The sequence below is a fragment of the Saccoglossus kowalevskii genome, chromosome 21, assembly GCF_978046115.1.
Source record: "Saccoglossus kowalevskii chromosome 21, keSacKowa6.1, whole genome shotgun sequence".
NCBI lineage: Eukaryota > Metazoa > Hemichordata > Enteropneusta > Harrimaniidae > Saccoglossus > Saccoglossus kowalevskii.
Window position 1 is genome coordinate 2,614,805 of NC_140661.1, and position 17,978 is coordinate 2,632,782.

General features: G+C 33.6%; 1 protein-coding gene across 2 annotated transcripts in view; it reads right to left on the reverse strand.

Moving 5' to 3' along the window:
- Window positions 1-17,089, reverse strand: part of LOC100303574 (ets-related protein) — a 36,336-nt gene extending 19,247 nt beyond the window's left edge. The window contains 8 exon segments of one of the 2 annotated variants that reach the window (NM_001165010.1): window positions 1,420-1,488; window positions 10,061-10,245; window positions 11,325-11,595; window positions 15,488-15,550; window positions 15,954-16,001; window positions 16,191-16,296; window positions 16,420-16,520; window positions 16,869-17,089. In NM_001165010.1, coding sequence (NP_001158482.1) covers window positions 1,420-1,488; window positions 10,061-10,245; window positions 11,325-11,595; window positions 15,488-15,550; window positions 15,954-16,001; window positions 16,191-16,296; window positions 16,420-16,476 — 799 coding nt within the window. In that variant the 5' untranslated portion in view covers window positions 16,477-16,520; window positions 16,869-17,089. 2 annotated transcript variants of the gene reach the window in all.
- Window positions 17,090-17,978: the final 889 nt, after the last annotated feature.

Here is a 17,978-nt window from a genome sequence, read left to right on the forward strand (position 1 = left end):
AAATCTCACATATGGATTCTCATTAAGGTTGGTAGCTGTTACTCTCCATATTTATTAATATTGAGTTAGACAGCACAGAAAGAGATTTATCACTAATTTAGGAGAAAGATTCAACCTGTATCAAGCAGTACAGCAATTAATCGTTTCTTAAACAAGATATATTCAAAATAAAAACAAAATAGAAAATGTTCAATCATAGTTGGTATAATGTAAAAAGCACAGCACAATTATTTGCATATACAAGTCAAAATGTCTACTAGACATGTTTAAATGCAACTTAATTTTTAACTGTTAAAGACGCTAACATCATACGATAAATCTTCAAACATGCCCGAAGGTTTTAAATTGTCTTGACAAAAGACTATATATTAACTTAGAGAAACAAAATGAAGGCGCAGAGAAAAAATTCGTCCAAAGCATTTACACCTGACATGCGTAATATGAATTACACGACAGCTTTATCTGGACGGGTTTGTCAGTGTTACCGAATGACATTTTCGTTCTCAGTCAGGCTTTTAACAAATATACAGCTAAAAGGTTCCTCGTTAATATCGGGCATTTAGGTAGCATGTTTATATCACAAGTGAAGCAGGTTACTTTATCGGTTAAAAAGAGTCGCAACATGCAACTTTGCGCTAAAGGTTACCTTGTCAATCTCCCTTGACTCTTAACTAATAAAGTACCATTCAACAATTTCGAACACATCAACGTTACTGAAGCAAAAATGTGGACAGTAAAAACCGTCCAGCACTACAAGGCTAATTTCTTAGCATATATACATTATCTAGTAACATCATTGTAATACTGCATACAATTTAACACACATAACTAACAAACAAACAGACATGGCATCTTCCCTGCCTGCAATACTATCAAATGAGAAAATCACTATATAGTCATCGCGAACGTTACTACAGTCACCATCATCCAATCTATTAGTTTTTTGTTTGACCAAATCAGATTAAAATTATCCAAATTTATGAAAATATTGTTATTGCTGTCAATGAAAAGTATAACAATTTGTCATTGCCAGATAAAATGTCACAATTTGTCATTGTTAAATGAAATATTCAACAATTTGTCATTTTTTTTTCAAATGCAAAGTGTGGCAATTTCACATTGTCAACTAAAAATTGCAACGAATCATTGTCAATGAAAAGTGCAACAATTTGTCATTACAGTCAAATGAAAAGTATGATGATATTTTATTGCTGTCAACTAAAAGGTGTACAATTTGTCATGTCGAATGAAAAAGTGACAATATTCTCTCATCTTTGATGGAATGGAAAAGGTATTGTTTTTGGTAAATTGTAGTCAATTCAGGAAAAGCATCTTCTTATAGTGTGATAATTTTAGCAGGCAAACTAGAATGCAATACTGGTCCCACAGGAATTTTAAATTAAAGAACTGCTAGCTTACCATCGGGTGGACTGCTGTGTAACCCATAGGTTTCGGCTGGTCTTGGGTAGTTTATACATGTAGGCACTTCTGTGAACAGAAAACAAAATTCTTATTTAATTATTTGTACAAACCTCTAACAATCATGGTTTATATAAAAAATATTTACAAATTCAAGTGAAATATTTCTTGAAATTGTCCGGTTACTGAGACAATTTTCAGGTTACTTTTCTATAATAGATTTTTATATAACACAGATTTTTTTTAAATAAAAATTACATATTGGATTTCCCCCTAGTGATATCTAGCAACTGTAAATAATAATTTTACTGTCAAACCATATGTGCAGTAGATTTTTATCTCTATAATGTATAACATGAAATATATTTTTCAAAATTATCAGATATAAAATCCATACATTCATATGTGTTATATTTTATAAGGTATATAGTGCCCATCTCTTGTTCATTCAGTTCTGATCAAAGGATGGCACCTGCCTAATATCCTTACTTAACTGAGGAATAATATGTGATATACACAGCTCCAAAAACACAGTGTAACATCAGACTACCCAATTAAGCCAATAGATACTCTGAAATCTCATCTTCAAAATATGATTAGTTCATCGCTACATACTATCCAGTTTCATCTTACATGTGCTCAGAGGAGAGTAGTGGTGACCTGCGTCACTGTGGGCTACCTCATTAGCTGACAACTTAGAGTTTCAAGTTCCTCAGTTTAAAAAAAATAATAAAACCTACAGTTTAAAGTATTGTATTACTGTCTTTTAGTGATTTATAAGGTTGGCATTTAATATGATTGGCGGAAAGTTTGAGTAAAAAATGCCTTCCCTGATTGATAATGACTTGCTATAGCACACTACGGAGAAAATCTCCAATAGGAGACGATCTCATTTATTCATTGTGAGAGGATCTCATTTATTCTACATGTGTTGCACACGTACTGTATGTCAACTCACACAAATGTGAATACCACCATTTTGGAAATTAGCCAACTGTTATTTTCATTGGAGAATATACAGGAGTTTGTTCAATGCAAGCAAAACCAGACCACAATTTCATTTTCAATCATTTCATAGTATTTTATAGTCTTCCTAATTTATGAAATTTTTGATGCACTTGTTTTTGTTTTTTCCAATCAACAAAGAGGCTAAAGGCCTAAAGTCATTTGTTCTCGATTTGAATCGGTGCACAATACTGATAAATTGCTCATGAAAAGTTAATTCGAAAAAGAAAGATCATATTTTCGATGAAAGTTCATCCCTAGCAATAGATGAATCAATTCCCAACAGTAAATAACACAGGACTTGTGTGGTTAGGGGTCTTGCTTATCTCACCAAAAAAAATCCAACAATTTTTCTACTGATGTAAAAATAAAGGAAACCTAATCAGTGTGGTAAATGGAATATTTAAGAAATCTTTGCTTGGTTTGCCAAGCAGAAACGATCACAAGATATCTCCATCTGTGCCTCCAGCCATCAAGCAACAACTTTCAATAGACACTTTTCACTTTGTTTGTCGATGTGCAAACTGAAATTACAGTGTACAAGTCGAGGGTAATGATACACACAATCAAAGCACTGTTGGGCATATTTTACCTCACTTTGCGCAAAGCTTGGTTCAAATCAGATTATACAGGCACAATATCTCCATTTAAACCAATGTTAAATTGTTGAATGTATGCTTGGACTGTCAACATATATCAATGAAACCACAGGCACCATGGAATTACATTTTCAGTCAATTTCAATCACTTCAATTTAAGATATAGATTACTCAGACATATTAAAATTATTTAATTTTAAAATAAAAATGTAATGTTTTTTAAAAGTTCAAAGAAAATGAAAATACGTGGCAGTGAAAAATAAATGGTTTACAGTATTTTTTTAATTTACCCATAAGAAAAATAAATAAAGGGGGGAAACAGTTTATAAGTAACAATACGCTGTGCGATCACAACAACTTTCAACAATAGTGCCTGTATACAAATGACAACAATTTGCTAAAAATTTTACAAAATTCAAAAGATAAGACCTGACAAAAAGTGAGAATAGAAGATTTATCAGCAGATATTTAGTTTATATTTAGTGTGGGTGGAAGTCCATATCAGTTCAGATATAGAACACTTCAAATAATGTGTTATTTTTATCACGATACAGCTGCAAGTTTCACAGCAAACCATTCACCTATCTACAAAAATAGAACATTATGACATCACACCTCGCAAATCACTTAGTAAAACAAACATGTTTTTTGGGGGGTTTTAAAATTTGATGATGTAGATTTTTAATACCCAATAAATAATCAAACCAACAAATTTTAACTAAATATTGTGTTTGCCAGAAATTGCCTCAGCATGCAAACAGTATTTCAACAAACAAACATTGTATATGACCAGGGCTCGTTACTGTACTTCAAGTTCGATATTTCCTCTTTGTTCACAGCCCCGATTCAATTCTTAAAAACAACCAACAGGAGGTCCACGCTTTGCTCCAAGCCCTCTGTTTCTGAATGAGTTCTCCCTCCCAGTGTTAGCTTTTTCCATTACTAAACCAGAGGGAGCCATTTAAACTGTAGTTGATCAACCGACTCGCAGTATGCCACCAAATGCTAGCTGTCTGAATTATTGTATAAACCCACAGCCACTATTCAACCAAAGCCATTCACATTTTTCTTGAAAGCAGAAGACAAAAATCATCGATACAAAACTAATCATCATTTTATTCCTCTTCTCCTAAGGGGTTCACTTCATAAACAATTCACATTAGAGTTAAAGATTTCTAAAATGCATTTCATTTTCTAGCTATCTACCCTATAACCTAATGGATTTTCCCAAGAGAGCACTGAAAACTCCCACAATGCATGACTTAAGGCTGTCAACCAAACTATCAATAACCACACACATGATACTACTTATTAACAAAATATGGCTACCTTTTCTGCTACTGTGGAATTGAAAAAGATGCCCCCCTTTTTTTCTGTAGAAAACATTTTTATTTCTCCCAAAACAGTTTGAGAATTTATTTATTTTTTAAATAAATTTTCTAGTAAAGTTTGATGCATGTACTAATAACGCAACACGTGGAATCAGCTCAAAATCAAGCCCAATGAAAATCCAATCAATACAGCGCTGTTTTCTTGTTTCATAGAACAATTTGTTTCAATGAATCAGACAGTGTTCCATCATCATTTATGCTACATGATTTCTCTATTTGCGATAATCTCTCTTCTCATCTAATCACCATAGCAACTGCATCAATTCATAGGTTTCTTTTTTCCATAATCGACTAAAAGTCATATTATACCATTTAAAAGTAATTCTTGATCAAGATTGCAATATTTAGCCTGAGCACACCAGACTTGAACTCCTGACACCTTACAGATCCTAATAAAAGTCAATAGCAAAGCTAACCGCTCAGGGTACTTTAAATATATTGGTGCTACCCTGGGACAAGTCAATACATGCATACAAAAAGATAGAACCAGTTCAGAATCAATTCAATATGTTGAACAAGATGAAGACATTTCTACCATGCAGATAAAAGATCAAACCATTCGCTACACAATATCAATTTTTTGTAATTTTACAGATACTGAAATGTATCCGTCTAGTTCACATTAATTTGAACTGAAGATTTAAGTTTAGAAATCCCATACGCCGAGGATAGACTAGAGACACATTGCAGAAATAGATAGGAATTAGCCTCCAAGAAGAAGCTTGTAAAGTTCTTTTAAATCTCAGAATTATTGAGATATCACAAAATTGTCTATTTTATGAAAATTAGATGATTAGTATGAAAGGATTTCAACTCTTATCCCAGAGCACTTGCACATTGAAATCTAATGAGTATGTCAATGATAATAATTGGCTAATTTATGTAAATTAGGTAATTATATGCAAGGTTTCTACCCTAAACAAATTGCATAGGTATGTAGTATTCCAGCCAAACTATGCACCAAGGTTCAATCAAATCTGGTTCTAAAGACATCGAAAAGTTACCAGATTTATGCATGATTTATTTCAACCCTACCAAGTTTCATTGAAATGAGATGATTGGTTCTTGAGATATCAGTTGAACAGAAACCCACTAGGAATGTAAAAACTGGACAAACATCAAAGTGACATCAAAAAAATCAGGTGGGATCAGACTCAAAACTATTTTTTGGACATGTCCACGCTTAATAATATTGTATACACAGAATGTGAAAACTGGACAAACATCGAAGTGACGTCAAAAATCACGTGGGATTAGATGCAGTACTATTTTTTTTGGACATTTCCATTCGATGATGGTTAATTTGGCTTTAGTAAGTGCATCTCAATGCTATATTCAACTCTGGTAGCATTGAACTATTAAAAAAAAGTTCAAAATCAATTGATTTTTTTCAGCAGACATTTAAGAGTGAACAGAAAATCACAAATTAAGTAAATTTTTGTTATTTAGGGGTGATCTCATATTCAAACATGAGGGTCAAACCTACGAAAACCCAAACCGCCCTAAACCGCCCGTACAAAACCCAGTTTTGCGGTTCGTAAGTTTAAACAATAGACAGTGCGGTTCAGGACGACCGCACGAATTTGCATAAAAACTGCGGTTCGAACCGATCTCATTCACACCTCATTCAAGCTGTTGTTTATTTTTAAGATTGACAGAGTTTACATTGCTTTTTGAAGACTAGATAGTTGTCTCTAAAATGTGTCGATTTATTGGTGTACAGTAGTCATTTTACCGTGTGCCTTGCCTAAAAAAACACTCTTGTATATCGGTGAACAGCGTGCTGAATAAATTGTTTTGTTTTGATAAACTGTTACGCCCGAGTCGCAAGTTGAGCAGAGGACGTGAATCAGACTTTTCATTGGGCTGGACAATTGATATGTGTCTCTGACAGCTAATAAGTATCAAAAGGCGAACATTTGTTGATACAAAGTTGCACTTGAGACTTACGCTACTGCGTTTAAGCCTTTACTACTGTTGCGCGTTCAATTTTCAAACAGTTCATTCAGGAGTGCGGCATCGCAAAATCCGGAAAAACAAATGCAGCGTACGCCATGAAAATTTATTTTGATTTGCTGCACATCGGTTATTTGCAGTTTTTCTTATTCAATTTCCAGTGACACGAAGTATCAAAACAGTAAATTAAATTAAATGGACTCGCGCTGATTATTTACGGCTATTCATCTGCAGACGAGACTGCTTATAAAAAACGAACTCCGACCTCTGAAAATACCTTATTCATAGAGTGCCTTGTACCTAAGACCGTCGCCCAAGGCGACACAGTGCACGTTGCGATATCGCAATCGATGCATGCTGGGTGACAAGGGGGAATTCTGATTGAGGTAACCAAAGATGGCTGCGTTGAGTGCATGATTTTCTGTGGTGTTTAAAACAATATCTCGCTGCCTACTTCGCCCACAGTCCCTCAAGGCACTGTGCTTCGATGTATTTTCTAAAATAATCGTTTATTTTTAATTAACCGGGGGTTCGAAATGTGTGCATTTTGTCACAAAAAAGTAAGATATCGGCAGCGGTAAATACCTGTGTTATGGTGGTCGTAGCGCCGGAGTCGTAGCATTAGCCCCGACTTTAGTTTTGACACAGTGATAGAGGGACTGTGGTTTTCAGATGCCTTCGTAGAAAACAATGTTGCCATTATCGATTTAATACTTTCATCATATTTTGATAACTCGCAGTCTCACAGACTTTACAAACTTAACCAAAAAATGTGTTCTATGAATTTATGAACTGACATGGACACAAAACTGACCGTACTTGTTGCGGACAAAATGTACAAGTTCGCTCCATGGATAAACATATTTTACTGACTATGCCAAATATATATATAACTTAAGTAATTTATCCTAAGAAGCTGCTCATTAAAATTCTAGTGCATCTTTTCCCTGTTCTGTTTCAAACATTAATTTACCATATATATCACAATAGAGAGGGTTTATGGTATCACTTGATTCACATTTAATGACAAAATATAACAAACCATCACGTCTGTAATTAATTCCAGATAAATTGAATAACAATAACAATTGTATTGACTTGTACCAAAATGTAAGTTGTGGGAAACTGATTATTATTACCAATCACAGAAATAAATGAATATAATTTTCATCACACTTATAAATGACATGATGTAAATAGATTTGTGAAACAAATGCAAGTTTGTTTTTATTAGCATTTACATGTACAAGTATTGCAAAGAAAAAAAAATCGCTGCTCTAATTCTTAACACTTCACCATAGTATACATCTTATTTTTTTTCCTACTGAAACCAGGCTGAAACAGTATTGTAAGAAAAACCTAGGTTTCCCTAGGTCTGTCTTCTTTGTTCTCTGTTGTTTGTTTTCAGTGGGGGCGTTAATGGGCAGTTAATCCAGAGGTTAGGTTCAAACCTACTACTAATTTGCATATTTTAGGTCTAGTAGGTCTGAATAGGGCAGGTCGGGTAAACCCAGGTTAACCCAGGTTTGACCCAGGTGTTTGAATATGAGATCACCCCTTACAAATTAACCTGCATAACTTTTCCATAATTATTTTCTCAAAATATTTGGATCAATGTAAAAAACTAACAACAGATTAACAGGAAAATTTTACATTGAACAATTTGGCAAGAAAAATTATGGCATTCATACTGAAGCCTTTAACGTCAAGGTTACAAACTATGAGATACATTTACGTATAATGCAATTTGTTAATAGTCAGTAGTATGGGCATTACACGCAAGTGAAAGCCTATATTCCAAGTATTCCTAATTGGGACTAAACTCTCAAGTCATTGTTAGAACCTATTGATTGCTATTTTTATGCTAACAAAGTCTCTATTCAGTCAGACGATATACAAAACTACAATGACATGCAAAACATATTGTCTGATGCATCCATTCAATGTTGCGTATTATTCCTCACAACAAAAAATGCAACACTGATTCAGTCAGAAAAAAAAAATGACAAAATAAATCAAATTTGAAAATTGTATTTAAAAACAGATGAATATTCACCGTTTTTCGAAGCCAGTGCTGCAAGTTACCAATCAGTCAAAGTGGTCATTTTGGGTTATTATCTGGAACTACTTTAATACTAAACTAGAGTATTGACAATGATAGGACACTTTAAATGTATACAGCGATTCTATCTATTTAGTATTGCTTTTCTTTTTCTCATAGTTTTCCTTTTATAGAAAATCTTCAATTAAACTGAAATGTTAGCCCCAAGTGATTTTTAGAAGTGAAAGACAGAAAACACTTATTTTAGTTTAAAAGCCAGGTTTTTACGCCCAACAGGCAGAGAACAGGGCATACCCATCAATGTTTGTGTAATTACATAGGTCTTTCACACTGAAAGGCTATCGATTTTCGTTATTTGGACTTGTTTGGATGTCTACGAGCAATGGATAAACAACTTTCCACAACTGGGTTCCTAATAAACTGATAATTAAATACAACAAAATATTATAATTGAATACAAATATTTCTAAATATTCATCCAAAAGATTATTAATTTTATTAAAATAGATATTTTTTCTTTTGCTTTCTACTTTTAGAATTATTAATAATTATATTTTGTTGCTATTCAGTAAACCAACTTAATATTTTACTATGGATTTTTATTTAAATGTCGATGGGGAACATTAAGACTACATCACAAACTAAATACGGTTACATCACAGTAATTTATTATTTACCAAACTTGACCATGTGCCACCTACTAATTCTTATTCTCCTAACATTTGCATGGTTCAAAACTGATCGGGAAATGAATGGAGCTAATGATGTGTTTCTTGTGGGCAGGTTAATTTCACACAAAAACCTGTTACCTGTATCCCAGGTAGCCAGAGACGTCAAACACATATGCTCACTGGCTTAACTGATTTAATTATGCCTGTACATGGGCCACTGAAAACACTGGAAAAATGCAACAGTAACCATGGCGATCAGGGTATAACTATATTGATTAGAAAGATCAAGGAATCTTTCCCATTATAAGGAAGACCTATTTTAACTCCTTAAGTACTGAAGTAACAAGTGAAGGATTTAACAAAATTTGGACTGATGGATCTTCAACTAGAAATTTATTAAATTTCTGTCATATACACAATACAATCCACATCACATCAATTAACCTTTTCACCACTAGTTTTCATCACAAATTTACAAAATAGTCCTATTTATAGTTGACTCAAATTTTGTCCATTGCCAAAATTAGGGTTCATTTCTAGAAATATTGAATACCGTAATAGAAGAAAAAAGTGCAAAAAAATTTTGACAAAAAAGTCTGGTGGCAAGAAGGTCTCATATCCGTAGAATTTCATATTTTGCAATTGTCATGAGACAAAAATAAATTAGCTTATCACTCTATGACCAGTAACACTAAACATGGTTAGATACTGGCAAGCCAAGAACATGGGGAGCAGAAAATACCTCAGTGTTTACATCACTCACTCTGTAAATTATTTCATCCATAAATGAAACATTATCAATGAATAAGATCAGGATGTTTTATTAGGTTAGGTAGTCGTATTTTACCATGAAAAAAGGTATTCATGTAAAACAAAACAAGGAGGTTGAGGTTTGCATTCATGTCTGGATACTCAAATGCATTTCTTTTTAAATAAAAAAAAAATATTTTAATTTACCTGCTGGTGGCTCAAAGCCAAAGTCTCTGGGCTCTTGTTTAATGTGGAAGCCAGGTACTCTGTCGTATAAGCCGTTTGGAAAGTCTTGTTTGTATATTCCGTAATTCGGTTCTGATGCTTGTCGATGGAAAGAACGCTGGTCTGGTGCTGGGGGAAAACATGGTTCTGAAGTCTGTCTGTGAAATCTAGAAAATGGTAAAAAGTAAGAAACAATTTACAGATAGGAAATTTAAAACTTGTATGTATATGCAACATACAAATAATTATTAACAATTTTGACTAAATATTTTTATAATTCTAAATTGAATTTCTGCCTTGTACCTACTGGAAAGAATAATTGGATTATAAAAACACATGATTGCATTGAAACTTTGTTACACAGGTCACACGAGATACAACTTTTCTACTTCAGAACAAAACAAATTATCAGGCGCAACAGGACATTTGCTTAATTGGAGGTGTGAACAGACGTAGATTGTTTTGTATTTGTTTTGTTTGGGGGCCATGGTACAACAGTGAGTACAAAAAACATTGCCATTTCATGACTTCAACTAAACTCCCTAGATTTATATGATATGCCTGAAAGCTACATAAAACAGACGCAAAAAACATTGATACAAATGTATACTCATAAATCTCTCAAAGATCAGATTTGAAAGTCATGTCACTATTTATTTGGTTTACAATATTCCTTTCATTTCAACAAAACACACATTTTCCCATATGTCCAATGATGAATACTGTCATTGCTATAATCACGACTCATCGAAAACTAACAGAACACTGTAGTATAACAAGGGGAAGAGAAGAGAGCAGCAATGGAAGAATGGGAGGGCAATTTTATAGCAGCAGGAGGAGAAAGGGAGGGAGGGGGTAGCATCCTAGTCGTAACAAGGTGGTAATGAATCAATTTCTCATGAGAAAAAAACACACACACACACACAACTTTTGAGCATTCTCTACAAAAGAAATACAAAGCCAACCAAGTTAAGCCTGCTTAATTGAGATAACTCTATTTAGGAAAGATGACAACACTGTACATTGTAATATCAAGTTTCAGTTATTTAAATGAAACAAAGAAACCATCTCTCATTAGCAGATAATTACAGTAACATTATAACCCCTGAATTAATACTTTTTAGATAATTTTTGAAATAAAACTCATATTTCATTACTATTTCCTGACAGTAAATTAAAGCAACCAAATATAACAATTAAGTCCTAAGATAGGTAATCCCTCCCTGGATGTGTCAAGTATCCTTACCTTTTTTCTGTTTGCGGATATCCCTGCTCTGGTGTTGGAGGATAGGAACCGCTGTGGTCTTTGAACGGTGTAAGCGGTGGACCTGGTGATTCCTGTGCTGGCGGAGATGTTGTAGGAGGCGGAGGATGATGCTCATAAGGACTGTTCACAAATGCTTTTTCTCCATATTCAAATTTCTGCTCAAAGTCAAAATTCGTTTTCATATGCGCGCAAGGCTTATTGTGGTAACTTGGACTCTTTGGTTCTGTTTTGATCTTTACATGGAAAGGCACTGATGTATTGGAAAGAAAAAAGAAACAAAAGAAATTAATCAACACTGCAGATAAATACTGTGGGAAAACATGTACAAACACAACAAATGATATATAAAATAATGACATGAAACAACTCACAATGAGAAGACAAATTTACATGAAAATAATAGAATGATAAAATCATCCTAAATAAAACCTTGACACACACTATCAGATTTTAAATGATCAAAAGATGAATGAATTTAAGTAAAAGTACAGGTTAAATTAACCGCAATGTACTATACAGGAATAAAGTGCAACAAGAGTTGTTAAAAGCAACAGGCAACATGCTTAGAAAACATCAATCAGTGCGAAAGTACATGCAATAACATCGACAGAAACAAATCATTAACTTTCACATTTAGAATAAATATACAAACACAAAATTAATACAAGCAATATTACATCAACTTCATGACTTGCGACTATTTCATCAAGTCAATGCTAAAAAAAAATTCTAAAAAAATCAATGTTAGATAGAAAAAATAAATATATAGACATACAGTCTGTACGGAGAGCTCCACTCATGGTTGAGCTTAAGGCTGATAGGTTCGATCAATTTGTGATGAACAATGCGGGAAGAGGAGTCCCTTTTAACAAGTGCGCTCAGGGCAGCCTTGACTATGGTTCTAAGCAGGCCCCCTTTGTTAGGCTACTTACGGAGCCAAAATAGCGGCCATAATATTAGTATCTCAGGGAGTCCTGCTAATTTGCATGAGAATACACTTATGTTATAACCCAAAGGGATGGAAAAGCATAAGCAACGAGTCAGTTGACACGATTGGAAGATAAAGACACTGAATATTCATGAGGGATACACACCTCCTTCAATGAAAAAACATAATATTTTGCTGTTTACTTTCTCTACGCACCAACCACCTGTATACAAGTGCCAATCATTTTGTTCATTGCCATAGTAACCAAAACATTCATTATAACTGAAGTTAAGTATCACTGATGGTTTGTTACAAGATTGAGTCATTTTAACAAGACAAACAGAAAGGACTCCCTCAATCTGTTTTTATTTTTAACTTGATAACAACTCATAGCACAATACAATTTTACACACTTTTCCTTCGAAAATAACAATTCTAATATATAGGGCAAAATAAATAATTTTTAGGAAGAAAAATTAATATTTTTTTAACGGTTATGCCAACTTCTATTAAGATTAGCATGACGTTTGATCCTATTTTTTTTTATGTACATAAAAACAGTTTTCCCAGTGAACACTTGGGTGAAGGACGGTGGAAACAAGTTTTCTCAATCTCCTATACTTTACATAGACCTAAAAAACATACTTCATAATTAGAAAGATATAAAGGAATAAAATATGGCGTTTTATAATATAGTGACCAATGTCATAATCAATGCAGCTCACCTATCTGCTTTGTCACGCCCTCAGGGTATTGATCAGATATAATGCAAGGTAATAAATTGTACTGATCACAATATCTATATGTTCAATTTAATAAGTTACGCTATCATTTAATCACTGGGAACATTTCACAAGATAATTAATAATAATAAAATCACAATAGTTGATTTTAATAATTGGATGGATTTTTTTTTCACATTTGAATGGTATAACTAATACTCTGAGCACTGGTACACCGGTTAACATTTTCACCTTGCATCAGAGATGTTGTGGGTCTGATTCTCAGAGCAGACTGCTTATTATGCTGTATAAATCAGAGTTCAGTCTGTCCTACCTTCCAAATGCAGTGTTATACTTAGGGAAAATAGTGCACATGTGCACTTGCAATTACCAGCTATGACAAAACACGTCAGGAATACAGAAACAAAAACTTCAATGTCCAGAAATGTCACTTATTTAAAAAATGTATTCTTTTATACATATTTAAACCCATTTGTCTATTTAAAAGGAAATCTTAGCAAATCCTCCAAGCCATGACAAATATTTTATTAAATTGTAAAAATTAAAATATTTTATAAAGAGACTCAAACCAGGTTTCACATTTAGTGATTATTTGGAGTAGATCTTAGGTTACTGGCAGAGGAAATACAGGATAGTTGGTTTAAACATCCTGTAACCTTTTCAATACCCATGACAGTGTTCATAAATCACAACCACAATCTTTTCCAGATTTTCTCAAAAATGTTTAAAACTGGCAATTAGAAATTATACCCCAAAATTTATGAAAAAAAATTGCAGAAAAATGAATAAAAATGGAAATTGCATAAAAATGAATAAAATGTGTAAAATGATGCATCATTTTGGTGCCACTGAAAAGTTAATCCTTTGAGTGCCTGATTTTTTTTCGATGCAAATATTTCCACATTTTGTAAAATTTCCAGCAAACTTCATTTTGGGATATGCAGTTTTAGATATTTTTTTTAGATTTTGATCAAAAAGTTTGTCAATTTTTATAAAAATTTCATGTGGGGAAAAGCAGTACAAAATCATTTTATAAATAAACCCAACAGTTGACAATGACGTTCAAATAAGTTAAAGATTCCCTTGTGAGTAAAATAAAAAATGTAATCACTTCAATAACTTTTTATTAAACAAGAGAAAATCAAATTATGCCCAATCCAAGTACTAACAAATATTTTTTTAAACAATCACTGTACTTGGCATTATTACATATAACTTTTTATGAAAATAAAAATTATAGTATGACCAACTAAAGTATAGAAAATTAATTTTAAAAGGAAAAAATTTACTGGACTTATTCAAAAAAAATGCTCTGCTGCCAAGTAGAGAGAATCAAGCAGCATAACATCTGTAAGGATATTGTTTTAATCACACTCTGACCTATTTAGCTAGTTGATTCTATACTATAAAAATAATAAATTTAGAAATCAGTCTTAAAAAAAACTAAATTTTTAAGAGTGAAAAAACAAACAAAAAAACAACAACACTCTAATACAGGCCTTATTTAATTAACAGTGAACAGATACGTGTAATATGGGTCCACAAATGACCTGTGGGAATTTGAGCTGCTTGTTTTGGCCTTTGACCTCAGGAGCACAAATGGAAATCAATAGTTTCCGTTTTATGTCAACATACATGCAGACATGGTGCAGTTGCCAGGAGAGAAAAATATCTTGCTCTTAGTAACCCAGTAAATGAGGTTATATCCTCAGTTATTTTTGAAGGTCGTCACTTTGAAGGAAAAAAAAATTGCCCATCTTTTTTAAAATCAAAATTAACTTTAATTAATTTTTTTAATTAAAAAATCAACTTAAGCTACATAATTGCATTAAGCATGTCAAAAAGGGATGCATCACTGTAAAACAACAAATGTTAGCTCCAATAATAAGATGATTGGCACTCTTTAGCCATGTAAATGTCCACATTTATTTTGTGTAAAGTCTTTTACAAATTCATGATTCAAAAACACAACAATGTATGTATACATTGAGATTTATTTATATGAAGTGGTCAGATTTCACTCTGCATTTCTAATTATCAAGACATAATTAATTAAAGTAATCAGCTTAACTATGACGCATAAGATTTACAAATAATTTGTTTAAAACATTTGATTTAGAATCAACAAGTTGAGATGCAACATCACATAAAAGAAATGTACTAAAAAAACACCAGGGGTATTCACACCCAACTATGGCCCTGTTTTAATTTTGCAAGAAACGCATCTTCGCAAATCCTTAAAAATTGTTAAATTGTGTACAGCAGGGAATTTTAATATCTAAGTTTTTTTATGAATAACATGAATCATAAAATTAAGAACATTTATAGCCGTGAAAATCACACAACATTTTTTTTTAAATATGAGTTGCACATACAAATAAATTCAACTAGGAAACCTCTGATAGTATTGTTGTTTTTATTTTCAGATAACATAAAATAGCTTATTTTGATATAAAGTTTTCTGAACTCACAATTCTCACCCTGAAAGTCTGGTACAAATTGTTCGGCATCACCATCACTGTCATAGGGGAGACCTAGGAGGAAATAAATAAACAATTAAAAAAACTACTTACAATAATCAGGATAGACAAGGTGAAAAAATATATATATAATTAAAACTAAGTAAGTTCATCATGTTTTTACAAAAATTTAAATAATTGTTAACTGAAAAAGTTAATTTTCTTCAAAGGATCTTTGTTATAAACAACTCCAAACTTTTTACACAAGAAATCTGTCTTGTATTTTACACCATTGTTTTAGTGGTTTTATACCATTGTTTTAGTGGTTTTACACCATTGTTTTAGTGGTTTTATACCATTGTTCAGGTGTGGTGGATGTTACACAATACAGCTTTTTAAAGATCATGTCCAACTTTAAGTCATAAAGTTGATGAAAATTCCTTCACTTTAAAAGGACAACAAGATGTTATTTGCATACCTTCGGGCAGCCATTCTTCCTGAAGTTGGCTCAAATCTTGGAAAAGCTCTACAAGACAGAATAAAAACAAAAACTCGTGATTAAAAGCAATTTTAAACTAAACATTCACGCCTCTCATTCAAAATAAATTGAATAGGTGATAATAACAACCTCACACTTGGGCGACACTTGGTAATTGTGGTAGAACCACCTCTAACTTAGATGACGTAAGAATTTAAAAAAGAAAAAACGTTTTACCTTCTGAATCCTGTTCCAGATCGATACCCAGTTTATCATCATTGGATGTTTTCTCGTCGTCACTTGGGACTCTGTCCTCGTCTGGTACATCTTGGTCAGGCACAGACTGACCATAAAAAGAGAAGAATATTGTATTAAAAAATGGCGCACAGCTTTTGAAATGTCCCGAGAAAAAAAAAGAGAGAAAAAAAACAGTTGAAAGACGTAAAGGAAAATATGGATAACTTACCTCGGGATAGTAATAAGGCACTTCTTGATCGTAAAAACTGTCCAGCTGACCTGCCATTGCGTGGTTACTTAAAACTCGGAGCTTTCTCCCCAAAACTGCCTCTGTGTGATCGTGGGAAGAAACAGAACTTTGAATGAGAACATCGACCAACTTACTAATTCTGCATAACTAATGAGCTGAGGCTGCGAACGCCATTCTCCACAGGGCTTCACGAACGTCGAAATTAGCGAGAAAAATGAACATTAAATAAATGACAGCACTTGGAAACGCAAGGACAGTATCTGATGACACAGCATAAATAGAAATAACACGCAAAATAAACGGGCTATCGCTAAATTAGTAGTTGTCATACAGAACAGTAATGACATACATACTGTCCCTAATAAGTTATATGAACGCAGTCAGTACACAGCGCCAAAACTGGCCCGTCAACGAAAACGAAGCCTTACCTCAAAACTACGCCGATGACCCACTAATATAGCCCTCCAGTTCGACTCAGGGTTAAACACGATTTAGTATTATTAAACAATAATCACTGGCATGTGTTGTATTTCGCTAGAACTGGGCCAAATCTCGATACATTGTACCGTACCATGCGAAACGTGGGTGAGCGGAGCAAATTCAGTGAGCAAAAATCAGCTATAGAGCGGCCATATCGGTTGACCGAAACTCGGCCTCTCATTGGCCCATTTGTAATGAATGTACCTGTTTTATTGGTGCTTTTGTTGTAGCTGTCAATCAATTGAATATATTAGCTTCTGATCTATCTGTTACACAAAACCGTCCAATCAGGCAGTAGCTGTTGCCATACCAACATGTGACGTCAATGTGACGTCACTTGTTTATCATTAATGTGATGACGTCACAATAGGTTTATTGACTATGTATTACCATAAAAATGGGCATTAGTTTAACAGAACCAATCGTTATCGACCTCTGTTGATCATTCATGTTTTATTGACAAGACTGTGGTTTGGCTCCAGCGAAAACATTTCATTCACAAAGAATAGGATAAACAACGTGTCCTCTTATTGACTTTCGGGATTTTCAGTGCTTAAAAGCAGAAACGGGGATATATTCTGAGGCCGAGTCCTCATCACGGTGTTAGATATCAGCTGCGGTCTCAGTGACGACAGATCATTACGGATCCGTCAGGAAATTTCGGCCAATCGTCCGTATGGCTCGATGCTAAAAATAACTTATGTAAACCCGCCTAATTGCAATTCTATCTATAATTTGACACGCCCCCTTTTGCTTCTGAATGTCAGCTGGACGTGCTCGAGCTGTCAAAAAGGGTTCCAGCGAGCTGTTGGTTGTGTCAGCATATTATTCTACAGTTTCTTCAATGGATTCTCTTGGCTCTTATCACTGACTGCCGCCAAGCATCGATCGATGGCAACTACAACTCCCTACATACAGTTCTACCAGTGGGACCCACTTACGAACATCGTCCCATAAGTTATACTATTAAATATAAGCGGATGTCAGTAAAAACTTCCAGAAATAGTCAAACTACCCGTAAAATTCGGATACAATTACCAATATAAGGAACATGATGA